The sequence below is a fragment of the Mustela lutreola genome, chromosome 6, assembly GCF_030435805.1.
Source record: "Mustela lutreola isolate mMusLut2 chromosome 6, mMusLut2.pri, whole genome shotgun sequence".
NCBI classification, from domain to species: Eukaryota; Metazoa; Chordata; class Mammalia; order Carnivora; family Mustelidae; genus Mustela; species Mustela lutreola.
The window spans coordinates 12281280-12297748 of NC_081295.1; the positions used below are offsets into that span (position 1 = coordinate 12281280).

General features: G+C 35.2%; 1 protein-coding gene across 12 annotated transcripts in view; it reads right to left on the reverse strand.

Moving 5' to 3' along the window:
- SCAF8 (SR-related CTD associated factor 8) overlaps positions 1–16469 on the reverse strand; it is a 225641-nt gene that overhangs the window by 180951 nt on the left and 28221 nt on the right. For all 12 annotated transcript variants that reach the window (XR_009354467.1, XR_009354464.1, XR_009354466.1 and 9 more), the window contains 2 exons: positions 12223–12306; positions 8001–8045 (listed from right to left, as the gene is read on the reverse strand). Coding sequence is in view for 5 of the 12 variants with exons in the window: in XM_059176689.1 (XP_059032672.1) it covers positions 8001–8045; positions 12223–12306 (129 nt within the window). In the remaining 7 variants the exon portion in view is untranslated. The remainder of the gene's footprint in view (positions 1–8000; positions 8046–12222; positions 12307–16469) is intronic.

Here is a 16469-nt window from a genome sequence, read left to right on the forward strand (position 1 = left end):
CTTGAGAGCGAGATTCAACAGAATTTTTAAGTTGTTTATAAGAGCTTTAAAAATTAATACTGAGGGGTGCCTGGGTGGCACAGTCAATTAAGTGTCCAACTCTTGATTTCAGCTCAGGTTTCGACCTAGGGTTCTCCTATTAAGCTCTGGGTGGGGCTCTGCACTCAGCAGGGTGTCTGCCTGAGATTCTCTCTCCCTTTCCCTCTGCTCCCCCCACCCCATGCTTTCTCGCTTTCAAATCTTTTAAAAAAATACTGAATGGTAAGTAATGAATGTACTAAATTTTTAAAAAATACATCTTTTTCACTGATTCATAACAAAAACGCAGTTTACAAACTCACAACACAGAAGAATCATGAGAGCACAAGATAATAAATGGACCTTTTGAGGCCTACTATGAAGATTCTGAAAGCTTCAAACATATATTAGCAGTTTAGTGATAAACTATAAGGCCTAAGGGAAAAAAAAATTTCTTCATCCACGGTATCTTCAGATATACCTATATTAAGATGTGTAGAACGATTTTCCCTCACTTGTAGAGTAGGCATTTTTGCCACATAGAATGGGGGGGAAAAATCGTAAGTATGACTTAATGTTTTAAAATAACTTAGTAATTGGTAAACTTAGCTGAGTCACCAACTATAAACCTAAGGAAAAATTAAGACCAAGAACCTGAAATGTTTCTTCAATTTCCTCTTCAAGTTCTATCAGTACTGAATATACAAGAATCCCTAAGACTCTCCACTGGTATAAGGAATTTTTACTCTTTAAATAATAATAATAAAGTCATGTCATATTAAGTTTTCAGTTATATCATCTTTAAACTACATCCTAGTAATTTTCAATTTCTTCTGCTGCAGAAATAATTTTGTAGAGAGAAAGTCAATAACACAGGGAGAATCCACTTTTAAACATATTATGTGACTTTCATTCTAAGGTTATTCAAGCTATTACATGAACACCATTAAAAGTCAAGAGTTTTTTGGCAAAAAAACCTCTCTAGGTGACCTGGACCACATACTTTGCAATATATAAACACACCTTATATAATGATTTTATTATTAGAATTTTTGCTGCCACTTTCTGCTCTAAAAGTTAACATTAGGGACACCTGGGTGCCTTGGTTGGTTGGGCATCCAACTCTTGATTTCAGCTCAGGTCATGATCTCAGGGTTGTGAGATCGAGGGGCTCGGCACTGGGCATGGAGCCTGCTTAAGATTCTCTTTCTCCCTCTCCTTCTGTCCCTACACCCCCGCTCACGCATTCTGGAGTGCTTGTTCTCGCTCCCTCTCTCTCTCAAAAAATAAAAAAGTTAACATTAAAGGAAGTAGAGCTCCAATGGTAAATACAGGAGCATGTGGCTACACTTGCAAAGCACTGAATGGTACAGACAAGAGCTTTTAAGTAAGGGCTATTCCCAGGACATGGTCATACCTAATACTATGTGAGTTCTCAAAGTGAATACTGGAGAAACATCCTCTCCTGTTTCTGGGAGGAGGTAGAGAAAAGGAAGAGACAGCCAGCAGCATTCTGTTCTTAACAAGGTGTATCTTAGGAGAAACTACTTAACCAAAGCCTGATCTGCAGGGGTTTAACCAGAGCCTCACTGACCTAGTGTAAAGAAATTACAGCCATCCTGTCCTGTCTAAGAAGGATTAAGAAAAACTGAGAAGCATGTGTTAAGGCCATGGCCCAGAGGTACAGGCTCTATAAAAAACCTAACATCATACTCAATGATGACAAACTGAAAGTTTTCCCGCTAAGTATGGGTGACAACCAGGAATGGATACCCCCCCACCACCACCACTGCTTTTCAACATCATACTGGAAGTCCTAGATAATGCAACAAGACAAGAAAAGGAAATAAAGGTATACAGATCAGGAAGGAAGGTTCAACAAGAACTAAACACATATAATACTCTTAATTGAGCCTGTGAGATCTTCACTGCTGACTCTGAACCTCTATCTATGTGTTACTTAAGGAAATAACATTTAACTACAGAACTCAGAGATACAAAATAAGTGGAAAGACTAAGTGGTATTTTTCTTTTAAGATGGCAAACATACTGTTTTTGTGTTGTTTTCAAGACTTCTGTTGATTCAAGTTTTCCTAAAGGTGTAAAGCTGAAAGGGATGATAGGGAATCACTAATTCCTTCCCTCTTTATACTTAGAGTCGTGGGCACCCAAGCAAGGAAGCAAGAGGTGGACAGGGCTTTGATACTTCACTGACATAAAGTATCATCATATAACTATAGGAGAAGGGAGATGACAAGGAAGAAAAAAAAGTATTATCCCAGTTCCTGATGAAACAAATCTAAACAAATCCAAATTTAAAGTACAGCTTAGTAAAATATTTCAGATTAACCTCAATGTGATAATACTGAAACTGAAGAAAAGTAGTAACAGTTTGTAACTAATAATAACCTAATATTTTTCGGTTTGAATAAAGGACATTTTGCTCTTTGACTACAGAAATTCATTCTATTTGATGAGTCCTTAAGAATCTAAAAAACATTCTGACAAAGAAGATATAAAGCTGGCTGGAATTTAACTCCTTAAGTAAAGGTGAAATGAGGGTAGTATTTTTTAAAAATAATCTTTAACTAAGACTTACTAGATTAGAAGAATTTAAGTCTACCAATATTAAGTGTGGGTAAAGATGGGAGCAACACAAACACACACTGAATGAGAGTGGGAGTATGATTAGTACAACCATTACATAATTTATTTGGAATTATCTAGCCAAGTTAAAGAAATACAAATCCCACTACCCAGCAATTCCACTCCACAGAAATAGAAACCACACCAGGATAAATATAAAAGTGTATTCTCAGCAGTATACTGTTCATAACTCCAAAAACTGGAAAACATACACACACACACACACACACACACACACAAATGCCTATCAACAGAAGAGATAAGCAGAAGTTATTCACATAATGGAATATATACCAATGAAAAGAAACAAATACTTTTATAATCAACAGGAATGAATCCTAAACATGTAATACTGAGTAAAAACAACTGTACACTAAAGAATATGTAACAAGGATTCCATTTATGCAAAACTGAAAAGCAGGTTGAACTGCTTTAAGAATGCAGACTTAAAGAGTAATACTATGTCAAACAAGAACACGACTAACATAAAACTCAGACTATGTATTACTTGGGGAGAGGTATGATCAAGAAGAGGTAGTTGGAGACTTCAGCCAAAGTTCCATGTCTTGCACTGAGTGGTGGTTATACAGGTAAACTTAAAAAAATTAAGCTATGCATATTGTGTCTTCTGCACTTTTCTGTATATGTGTACAAACATTTCATATAAAAAGAAACATTTATATAAACTTCCTTGAGTTCTTAAACACAATAGACAAAACTTTCTCTTAATGCCTAACAATGATAAGCTCAAGATATATTTAAAATGTCAATTTAAGGTGTATGGGATGAAGAACTGATCAAAAATACCCCAGAGCAGGGGCGCCTGGGTGGCTCAGCGGGTTAAGCCGCTGCCTTCGGCTCAGGTCATGATCTCGGAGTCCTGGGATCAAGCCCCGCATCGGGCTCTCTGCTCAGCAGGGAGTCTGCTTCCTCCTCTCTCTCTGCCTGCCTCTCTGCCTGCTTGTGATCTCTGTCTGTCAAATAAATAAATAAAATCTTAAAAAAAAAAAAAAAATACCCCAGAGCAGAGTTTATTTTTAGTAAGAAGTACATAAGGCAAATGAGAATCTGAAAATTTACTGTTTTTAAACTATCTGTGGCCAACTGCCCAAATCTTTGCATACCCCACACCAGAGGCATGAAGCCAGAGTAACCTTTCAAGCAATTTTCCTGGCCTATGGGAAATCAGCTTCCACTATTAATTTGCCTTTTCATTTATTACTCTCATTCATTCTTCTATAAGTCTCTCATGCTAAACACAGACTCACAAATAACACAGTACCAAAGCGCTGCAATATCTCCCCACTTTTTGCACTATTTGTCTATGATGGATGAAGGAAAAGTACAGACAAGCTAATATATGGTGTTCTGGGACGAGAGGATACCAAAATTATAAGCTAACATCATTAAATAATCCTTCACATTTTTCTTAGATCTTTCAATTGACTACATGCAATGTACATAACAAACAGACTTTTTCATAAATGTGTTAAAACAGTATTTCCTACTACAAACAATACTCTAATTCAGGGGTTTTACAAATTAGGTTCCATAGAAACAAAGCATCTATGCAGGGATGTCAAGGGTTATGGGGCAGAAAACAACACAGGTGGAGTGGGCTTCTAGTTCCCTACCATCATCAGTACTGCAGCATTTTTACGAGTGTTTTATCTGCCTCCCTCCACCCCGCCCATAGTAAAGTTCCAGTGAGACTAGGAAAGAGGGAAAAAAAGGTTTCCTCTGGTATTAAATAAAACCATATACAATCTGGAACTTCATCAACACTAAAATAAAATCTTTGTTCTGCAAAAGACCCTGGATCTTGTGTTGAAAGAATGAAAGGACAAGCTACCAACTAAGAAAAAAATATTTACAAACCATCTCTCTGACAAAGGGCTTACATCTAGAATATTATTCAGAACTCTGAAAACTTGACAGTAAAAAACCACCCAATTAGAAAATGAACAAAATATGAAGAGACATTTCACTGAAAATGCCAAAGCTGCATGTGAAAACATGTTCAGCATCATCAGCCATTAGGTAAATGCAAATTAAAGCACAATGAGACACTACTATACATTTATCAGAATAGCTAAAGTGGTAACACCAAATGATGGCAAAGAATGTGGAAACTGGATCAGTCATACACTGTTGGTGGGAATGTAAAATGGTACAACCATTTTAGGAAAGAGTGGCAGTTTCTTAAGAAACAACATGAACTTACTTTCCCAGAGAAATGGAAACTTATATTCACACAAAAATCCACAGACGAATGTTCCTGGCAGCTTTATTAAGAAAAGCCCCCCCAAATGGAAATTATTTAGATGGCTTTCAACGGGTGAATGGCTAGACAAACTGTGGTACATCCATACCAATGGAATGTCATTTAGAAATGAAGGAGCCATTAAATACATGCACAATTTGGATGGATCTAAATAAAATTATACTGAACAAAACAAGCCCATTTCAAAAGTCTATATTTACATAACATTCTTGAAATGGCAAATCAGAGAACAGACTAACGCCCCCCAGGAGTTGGGGGGGCGGCGGCGCGGGGATAGAGTAGAAGGTGACTCTATAAAAAGGAGAAGGAACATGATGGCTCCTTGGGGTGATGAACTATGTTATATTCTGACTACAGTGCTGGTTTTATGAATCAATACATGTGATTAAATTGCACAGAACTAAATATACATACACACAAATAAGTGCATGTAAAACTGGTAAAATCTGAGTTTGGTGGACTGTATGAATGTCCTGGTTTTAGTACTTATGCTATCAGGACATTACCACTGGGAGAACCTGGGTGAAGAGTATAGCTCTCTTTACCATAATCTAATGCAAGCATCATCTATTGATTAAATGACACATGAATCTGCAATTTTCACAAACTAGCTTAAAAATGCACTCACGCAACTCAATTTACCATGAACCAACCCACTGCTGAATTTCTGTTTTAAACTGGGTAGGGGTAAAGTATTCAAATTTCTGCCCAAACACTGACTGGCAACGTCATTCCTCTTTGGTTCTAAGTCAGGCTTTAAGATCAAAAGTCTCATGCTCTACTGACTGAGCCAGCAAGGTATCCCTCTAAGGCAGACTTTAAGGTACAACAGTAAGCTGTTGGACTGTGACCAACTGTACAAGTGATGGAAGAGCTGTACAGATTGTTTACCTCATTCACTATGACATAACAGAAATGTGGATGAACCTCTTAACTATGAAAGATATCATTTCAAACCTCTTTCAGGCTGTGGAGAAACTAGGTGAAACTTAGAACTCAGTATATAATGACCGAAGACTGTGGAGGGCTAGATAAAACTGAAGCTCCATAAGACCATGAAAACGAGAATCTATACAAAGCTTCTCTAAACCTGTCTGAGAAGTATTTCTCTTAGGAGAAAAATCAAAATATTGTGCCAGAAATTACCCCTGAAGGTTATACATTCTAAATGGAGAATGGCATACCTGGGACTTCTAACTTTCAGACTGCACGGGTGAGGCATAAAGTTGTTCATACTATGTGAGGTTTAAGTTTGTCCTACTGTCTCTACTAAGAACTCTTTTTAAAATGTGGCCACTGGAGCACTTCATATAATTACTATATTTGAACAGTTCCAAACTGTACATACTGTATGAGGCTTCTCCTCTCAACAGGTTTCTTATTTCTATGTGGAATGTTATACCTTGGAATGTCTTGTAAAGAGAGATGAAATTCCACCATTTTTTTTTTTTTAACTTCATCCCTTCGCCCCCGCAATACCGACTTGCTGTTCCAGACTGACTCTACAATTATCTCGCAATGGAGATAACTCTGCTCACCCAAGGTTTAAGATTCTGAAGTATCTTATTAAAAGTACCCCTGCTCTAAATAAAAATCAGTAAAAAAATATTTATTGGTAAATTTGTGTTTATCCCTTAAACCCTTATTAATCAAATTGTGGTTTCTAAACTAACAGCTGAAGTATCCTCTAAGAACAGGTAGAAATGCAGACTCTCAGCCCCTTGACACATTTAGTGAATTCAGAATCTGAATTTTAAGAAGATCCCTAGGTAACTCCAATGCACCAAAAAGTTTAAGATGCACTGCTTTAGACATTCGAAACTTTTTAAAATAACTTTTAAAAGTTTTAGAACAATGAAATTTTCTAATCACCAACATTTCTATTATACTGTGATTTACCTTTTTAAAACAGCATACTTACTATTATTTTACTTTGCATCTCAGCCTCAATTCACTAGTTGTTCAACTCAAAGTATGTTTTACTAATACTCTTAAGTACTGAGAAACCAAGACTTCAGAAAAAAGCTGAATCACAGAAAGATTAACGAAATTGATTTACTCAAGGCTACCGACATGACAGTCAACTGACTGATTCACATACCCTTCTCCTTGTCAACTATTTTCAAAAAACACTGCAATCTTCCTGAATCCTTAAATGCCATATACCACTGATTCTCAAATTGGTACTGGTTACATCCAGGAACATGAACATGGTCAGAGTACAAAACCTAAATTCAGTTACAGTAAAGCACAAATATAGTATCATTTTGTAAGTTTTAAGCTGTGTGCACTCCTGCCAAAAACTGTGGCATGAATAGGGCACTGATCACCAGGAGAGCAAAAAACTATAATATAGTCACCTTGGACTCTGCTTACAAAAAGTATTATCAAATGTGTGTAAGACAGCTAGCTATTTTCAACTTCATTACCCTCGCTTACCCTAGACAATGGAACTTAAGGTCATAAAATAAGATGCTGAGATGTATAATGTCTTAATGGATGAGACAAAATGAATCAGCAGAAGAGAAGTAGTGGGTAGGCATTGTCTTATCCACACTTTATCTAAAAGAAGAGCTGCTTTCTAGGCATTCTGCTAAAATGACAAGTGAGAATTAACATACTTGAAAAATCATATGTACACCATTTTTTTCAGGGGACAGATGCTCACTATGGCACTGCAAATTAACAAGAACATCGACCTGAATGAAAGCTATTGTTTTCAGAATTATCCAAAAAGCACTATCATTTCATTTCATTTCATTTATTTACTTACTTACTTACTTCTTTATTTAAGTAGGCTCCATACTGGTGGAGCCTAGTATGGGGGGCTTAAACCCTGACATCAAGACCTGAGCTAAGATCAAGAGTTAGACCCTTAATCAACTGAGCGACCCAGGCACCTTTATTTCTTAATTAGAAAATAAAATAAATGGAATCACTTTTGAATAGTCCATCAAAAACAAAACCTGAGTAGTTGATTTAAAAGATAGAGGACAAGGCATTTATCTATAATTACAGTACATTTAGTGTACATATTGAAAATTATACTTACTTTCTGAATGAATTTCTCAACGCTCTGTACCACATGTTTATAGAACTAAAAAAACAAACAAACATGAAGTATAGTTTTAAAATCTGTTCAATTAGATCTGAATTTTTCCGTTAAGCACAGTTAGTTTAACATCGTTTCAAAGGTCTATCAAAACAATGAATTTTAATCATGAATTTTGAAACCAACAGGTCACTCACCTTCAGAAGCAATTAACTATGATACCTAATTAGTTAAGGTTTCTTGACGTGCATACATGGTCAGTATAACTGAGCACTGAACATAGGTTTGAACTGTGTGGGTCCACTTACATGCTGATTTTTTTTCAATAAACTCAGTACAATACTGTAAATGTATTTTCTCTTCCTTATAATATTCTTAGTAACGGTATTTTCTCTGACTCACTTGATTATAAAAATGCTGTATATATTACAAATAACACACAAACTAAACGTTAATCGACTATTTATGTTATAGGTAAGGTTTCTGGACAACAGTAGGCTATCAGTAGTTAAGTTTTAGGGGAGTCCAAAGTTATACACAGATTCTTGACTGCACAGAGATCAGCACTCCGAACAACACGATGTTAAAGGGCAAACTGTATATCCAAAGTGTGCTATGAGATACAAAAGAATTTTAACACAGTCCTCATAAAATCATACTTTCGCATACTGTTAGGTTGACAGTAAAGTACCTGTAATAAGCATACGGGCAGATGTATATTCCTCCTTTCATGGAAGAAAAAGATTTCCAATGGTATCATTAAATTAGGGTAATACTAGAAATATCAAATAACTCAAAAAATAGCATTCATAAACATATGCAAAGGAGTTGTTTTGAACTTCATTATCTCGTTTCTGCTGGAAAGTGGAACAAGTATATATAATAAGATACAGGGATGTATAAAGTTCTCATGGATTAGCTAAAACAAACCAACAGAAGTGAAGTGAATATACAGATTAAAAATGAGTTAATAGGATGCTATCAATTATAAGAAAACAGGTGTAAGTTTTAGAAACAACACTATGAATAAACCTAAAAGGAACAAATTAGAAATTACAGATTAAAAAAATTATAAATTAAACAAAAGATATCTAAAACTTGTGCTTAATAAATTTTAATATCTTAATGGCAACTGCATAATTAGCATATTTGTTTAAAGAACTTAAATTGTGCTTCTACTTATACTTTTGATCCCAGGAATTATACTTTTAAAGGACATCCCCTTAGACTGAAGAGACATATGAACATTCCTTTGAACTGCATCAAGAAATCCAAAAATCAAAAAGAAAGGAAAACCTCATTACTCATAGTCATCAAGTCAAAATGTACAAGTTTAAGCTTGGGTATAATTTTCATACTATAAAAACAGCTTACTCAACAGTGTTAAGTCACTTAAATAAAAAAGCCAAAACAACTTCTTAAAAGTAAGCATTACCTTAAACATTTAAAAGCAACATACAAAATATTAATTACACACTGAATGATTTGTACTAAAAAGCAGCTCAAATCTCAATTTACACATGTGCTAAATGCAGTTTAAAATAATACAATACTGCAAAACAACTGGTATGAACTCTTCAAAAATATCAATGGTATGAAAAACAAAACAAAGGCTGAGTATGGCTGCGTGACAAGACAAATAAATGTAATATATGATCTTACTGGATCCTGAAATTTCTTCCATGTGGTCAGTGTACAATATAGTTACTTAAGAAATGTCTTTGTTCTTAAGAGATTCAAATTCAAGTATCTAGAGATTAAGAGCTATTATGAATGAAATCTGAAACTATCAAATGATTCAGCCAAAAAATGTTTGTGTGTGTTTGTATGTGTGTGTGTGTGTGTGTGTGTGTGTGTGTAGAAATAAACCAAATTGTAGCAAAATGTTAACTGGCAAATCTGAGGGAAGACTATGTGTTGGTCATTATAATATATATTTCTTAAGTTTTTATTTATAAATTTATAATAAATAATTTATATAAATATTTAATAACTAATTTATATAAAAATTTATAGATTTTTATTTATTTATTTGACAGAGAGAGATCACAAGTAGGCAGGCAGAAAGAGAGAGGAAGGGAAGCAGGCTCCCCGCTGAGCAGAGACCCCGATGTGGGGCTGGATCCCAGGACCCTGAGACCATGACCTGAGCTGATGGCAGAGGCTTAACCCACTGAGCCACCCAGGCACCCCAGTCATTATAGTATTTTGCAACATGTCTAAATTTTCAAAATTAAAAAATATAAAGCAGTAATAATAAATCAAAATAGTACAGTATATCATAATGTTTAGGCTCTTGACTGAAACTTGGATTCAAATTTAGCTGTATTTATTCTGACTACTGCAAATTACTTATTTTCTTAGACCCTTCCCACATCTGAAAAATAGGAGTAATGCTGCTGCTAATACTTTACAGAGCATTTTAATTAGAAAATATTCTGCTCAGAGGGAAAGGGGGCAGTGGAGAGATGGGGAAAATAGGTTAAGGGGAGGAGATACAGGCTTCCAGTTATGAAATGAATAGTCATGGGAACAAAAGGTACAGCACTGGGAATATAATCAATGATACTGTAATAGTGACAGATGACAGCTACCCTTGCGGTGAGCATAGCATAACGAATAGAGATGCTGAATCACTAATATTGTACTCTTAAATCTAGAACACCATGTATCAACTATAATGAAAAAAAATTTTTTAGAAGTATTCTCAAGTTATATAAAATGCATCAATTATTTTCAGACTAAAAATGGTAATACACATGTTTGCACACTCTCAGAATCACGATCATAAAAATCAGATCACAATGTAAAATAAGATAAAGAAAGCACAAAAGACTAAATAAACATTCAGACACCCAAAAATACACTTGTTTAAAGAATTCTCTCGCTTGAATGCTTACTGGTCACCATACTTTTCACTTATCACCTCTTTGATTTTCTGCATATAAATACAGGAATTTTAACTATAATGCTGTAAGAAATTAACTACATGTCTGACAAATAAGCTTTGGCCGCCAGAACACTGAAAAACCAACTATCGGAATTTTCTTCTAGTGGCAATTCTTTCCGTAAATAAGAATTTGTTAAATCTAATAGATAATGTTATTATTTAAGGATTATTTATTTAAATAATTGGTGCTTCTGGTTATGGCTGATGCTCTTATTTACAGTAGGGAAACATATTACCAAATATCCACAGGTTAAAACCTATTTAATTAAATATAAGCACTCATTCATTCTTGATTCTAATAGCCCTACTAAATCAGGGAGCCTTAGCTTTGCAGACAAGGACCACTTAGAAAGAGGTATCTATGGTTGAACTTCAAAAAAGATCCTTAAAGTCAAGAAATTTTAGGCAAAACTGTGCGTGTGTATTCTCTACAGGGAAGTTCAAGCCTTCTCTGCGATTTTCGGAAGGATCAGTGAGTCAACATAGATTAGCTCAAAACCTCTGTATCAAAGCAATGGCTAAAGACCTATGGCCTCTTCCCACAGCTTAAATGTCCTATATACAATAAGGTTCAACTGTTTTTCATAATGGCTCATATTCAAATCTATAATAGAATCAGTAAGGAAAAAACTATTAATTTTATTTAGAAATCTATACCAAGATTCTGTAAAGTCAGTGTGACAAATAAGAAACACAGTCTCCACAACGTGGCTCTACCTAAAATCTTGCCTAAGTAAAGAAAAATGATAGCTTCAAAGCTTATGGAAGAATATTTACCAAAAGTGTTAAATGTTTATCTCTAGTTGGGGAGTTCACAGGTGATAATTAATTTTTATTTTTGTTTTTCCTCATGAATATGTATTAACTCTGCAAAAAGGAAGAGAATACACAGTTTACCCTTAAACAACCAATTCCCTGCACAGTTGAAAATCTACATGTAACTTCTGACAATCCCCCCAAATCAGCCACTATTGACTAGAAGCCATATTGATAAGTTAATTAACACATATTTTCTATGTTATATGTATTAAATACTGCATCCTTACAACAAAGTAAGCTGGAGACAATACGTTGTTAAGAAAATCATAAGGAAGAAAAAATATATTCACAGTAATGCACTGAATTTATCCAAAAAAACTCATGTGTAAGTGGACCCGTGCAGACCAAATCTGTAATGTTCAATGGTTAACTGTATAGCCTGTAATAATCATCCTTCTTCTAAAATATTAGAATAGTATTTTCTTCTGAAAACAGAAGTGTAAAATTACTCACCTTAATAGCTTTGATGGCTGCCTTAGTAATTTGGGTCATTTTCGCTTTAGAAATGGGTGGTTTGTAGTCGTTCAGGGAATACAACTGATAAAAAAGAAGAACAAATTTTAAAGACAGCAAAACTAATGGTCTCTAAGCAAGTGCATGAAATTACCAAACATTTCCATTTTTATATTCTCAATAAAATCAAAGTGCTGCTTTCTTTTAAAAATCAAGTTCAACATCATTAGCCCTCAGAGAAATGCAAATCAAAACCACAATGAGTTACAATTTCACACTTAGTTGTTTATAATCAAGAAGACAGACAATAACAAGTGTGAACAAGGATGTGGAGAAACTAGAACCCTTATATATTGCTAGTGGGAATATAAAATGGTACAGCAGCTTAGGAAAATGGCTTGGCAATTCCTCAAAAAGGGAAACACAATAATATGTAGTATGACCCACCAAACCACTCCCGGTTATATACTTAGATTAATTGAAAATACATATTCACATTAAAACCTATACACAAATGGTCACTGCAACATTATTTATAGAAGTCCTTTAGAAAGTAGAAACCACCCAAATGTCCATCAAATGAATGGATAAGAGGTGCCTGGGTGGCTCAGTGGGTTAAAACCTCTGCCTTCCGCTCAGGTTACGATCCCAGGGTCCTGGGATCGAGCCCCGTATCCGGCTCTCTGCTCAGCGGGGAGCCTGCTTCCTCCTCTCTCTCTCTCTCTCTCTGCCTACTTGTGATCTCTGTCAAATAAATAAATAACATCTTTAAAAAAAAAATGAATGGATAAACAAAATGTGTTATAATCATTCAAAATATTAGCCATAAAAAAGGAATGAAGTACTGATACACGCTACAAAACAGATGAACTGTGAAAACATTATTCTGAGTTTAAAAAGCCATATTTAAAAAGGACCAGATATTTTAAGATTCTATTTATATGATATGTTCAGAAAAGGCAAATCTATTCGGGACGGCCTGCAACTGGGGGAATTGGGAAGAAATGATGAATAACTACTGAGTACATTTCTTTTGGGGGATGATAAAATATTCTAAAATTGATTGTGGTAAGGTTGAAGAACCACACTAAACGCCACTGAATTACACACTTCAAACTGGTTAATTGTATGGTATATGAATTATATCTCAAAACTTCTTAGAAATCAAAGGATTCAGGTTTAACAGTAATCTCCACCAAAAAATAGTTTTGTTTTGAAATTTCTCATATAAGTAAAGGATAATAAAACTGCTTAAAGAGAAAACAATTAAAGGGGGAGAATCAAGCAATGAACAAATGAAGCTTAAATGAATACTGATTAAAACATGCACTGTACTCAGAGATGACAAGATTTTAACTATAATGCTGTAAGATAATAACTTCAAGTCTGGAAACTAAGCTTTGGCCATTATAACATTGCAAAATACCTGAACAGACTCAAAAGTAACTAAAACAGAATGCGTTGGTTAGTCAACTAGCAACTTAGGGAGTCCTCTACAGCTTTTGCTCTGGCACCCCTTATAACCTATCAATGAATTCTACTTGATTCTATCTATATTTTCTCCTTTTCCCCATATTTTTTCCTCTTTCTCCTTTAACCACAACCACAACCCCAAACACTTTCATCTCTCACCCAGAGGACAATCCAAATGGAAGTGCATGTCTATCTATTCAAAAACTAATCTAATCAGGTGACTAATATCCCCTTAAAAAGGTCAATTCACTTCCCATGTTTTGGATAAACACATATGGGAACGCCTCTCCACCTTTCCAGTCTCTTATTCTATGCTTCCCTGCTGAGCCCTTTGCTTCAGGAACAATGATCTTTTTTCAGTTTCCTGCCACAGAGCATTGAAAATGGGCTTGTTCCCTCTACTTGGAATACTCTTCACCAGGGTCTCCTCACTAGTTAATGTGTACTCATTCATCTCAGTTGGAGCAACACTTAATGAGGAAACCTTCCCTACCCTCCCAGCCAGATCGGTACCTACTCTTCCATACTCTTACTGTACAGTCATTCACCTTTGAAGCACTCATCATAATACTTTCACATTTACTTGTCTGATCATCTAACTAATACTTGATCTTTAAATGGACTGTCACAAAGAGTGACAGTATCATCAAAGGTCAAAGGATGTAAGTTCCTTTAATACAGTTAAGATGTTAATGCTACAAGAGCTGTTCAAGCTGAAATCATTTGTGGAAAAAGTACAAATGTGCTTCCCTTTAAGTTCCCAAAGAAGTGCCCACCTGTTGATACTGCCAACCATTAGGTCAAGATCCCATCAGATCATTTAAGAAGCTATGTCTGCTAAAGTCACAGGAAATTTTAATACACTTGTGGCTTCAATTACTACCTGAAATTTTAATATACTTGTGGCTTCAATTACTACGAGGTACAAAATAACATCAACACATTCTACAGTGCTTATAATAAGCTATATGTATAAAATAAAGGTCAATTTCTCAGAATTTCTCAGTAGGTCCTGGCTACTGCCCATCTGAAATCTGCTCCTACCCTCTAAGAGATTAAGCTCTAAGGATAGACACCATGTCTTTTTTGTTTAGATTTTTTCCCCTTTTATCCAAACTATATCTTCATTATCTGGGAGAAAACAGGTATTTGTTAAGAATAAGTTAAAATGAACACACATAAGACAATTGCACAAGCTCTGCACAGAAAGACATGGGTATGAGTTCAACTACATCATCTTATCATAAGCTGCTAAATCTCTGAACCTTAGGTTTCTCATTAGCAGAACAGAAACTCATTTCACAGAAACATCACATAAAAATAAAGCTTTTAGAACACACTAAAGTTGCTCAACAGGGTGAGCCATTATTAAAATGAAAATCCTACTCTGTAGGCGTTCTCCATTTAAATGAATAATATTAAAGGATCCATCAAACACTTATTCACTCAGCGACTTGCAAGTCCATTTTATAATAATTTATATTATTAGAGCAATGAAGATATATCATCTTTTCCCCACAGTTGACTACATATACTTTTATTTTGTATAGTAAAGCCCTGAAGTTTCGATCAAGCATTAGTTCATAGTCTAGCACACCAAAGCTTCGGTTGTTTTATGTGTATATGTGATGGGGGTAGGGGATGAGGTAAGGGAAATATAATTAAGATTTATTAAACATTTTCAACAGTCTGAAAAGTCAGCTTTTACCTGAGACACCCTGCCTTTTTAAATGCACATACTGCAGAAATTTAAAGTAGTACTCAGAGAAATACTGAGTAGTTAAGTACTCCTCCAAGGCTCACTTTATATGCTTCTAACTAACCCTTACTCTAGATTCTCTAAAATCTCATTTCTTTATTAAATCTGATCATGAGAAAATAGGCACAGATCATTTCATCTAACTCTTCAATGAACGCCTTAACTAAGTCCTCAGCTTACAAAGACTGATGAAAGACTTGCTCTAGAAACATTGTGTTTTACCCATCTGTTAAAGAAATAATTATCTTCAACCCCCCCCCCAAAAAAAAACTCTTATGCAATAATTCCCAAAGTATATTCTCCTTGAATGCAGAACAGGAGAATGACTCAGCCAGTTTCCACGGGCTTACTTTTTTAATTAAGAAAAGATGATTTAACATGTTTCTCCCATCTAGTACCTTGGCTTCTAAGTGAGCTTGCTCAAGTTTATTTTACTTGTCAGAACATAAATCTCAAATGTCTATTGACATCTACTTCTCTGCTATATTTAACTATTAGTTTTACTGTATCCAAATATAAAATATATTTTCACCAGTGTCTAATTTTGATACAAAGTTCTCTTTGAAGTAAGTGGAATATAAATTTATACATTTAAGGAACTAATGTGAACCCAGCACCTGACGGCAGAGACAGCTTATCATCATCCACCTTCTGTTTTCTCCTTCTATGAGGGGGAGGCAGGGGGCTGAGAGAGAGAGGGAGAATCCCAAGCAGGCCCCCCACAAACCTGAAATCATGACTCCATCTGAAATCAGAGTCAGACTGTTAATCTAGGTGCCCCTTTTCCTCCAAATTTAAGTGTTCTTATACATTCCCCTGTTGTCAACCCTCAACATCAAACTCCATCCTCTAGGACCTCCCTCAAAGACCATTTGTTGAGACAGGTATGACATCACTGTAACAGTCAGGACTTTAGAAAAAGAAAACAGTGCTGAAATATCACACCATTCAAAGCTTTTTTAAAACTTCTGTAAGTAGTCTAACGTATGTCAAGAGAGAATATTTAATCTTTTTA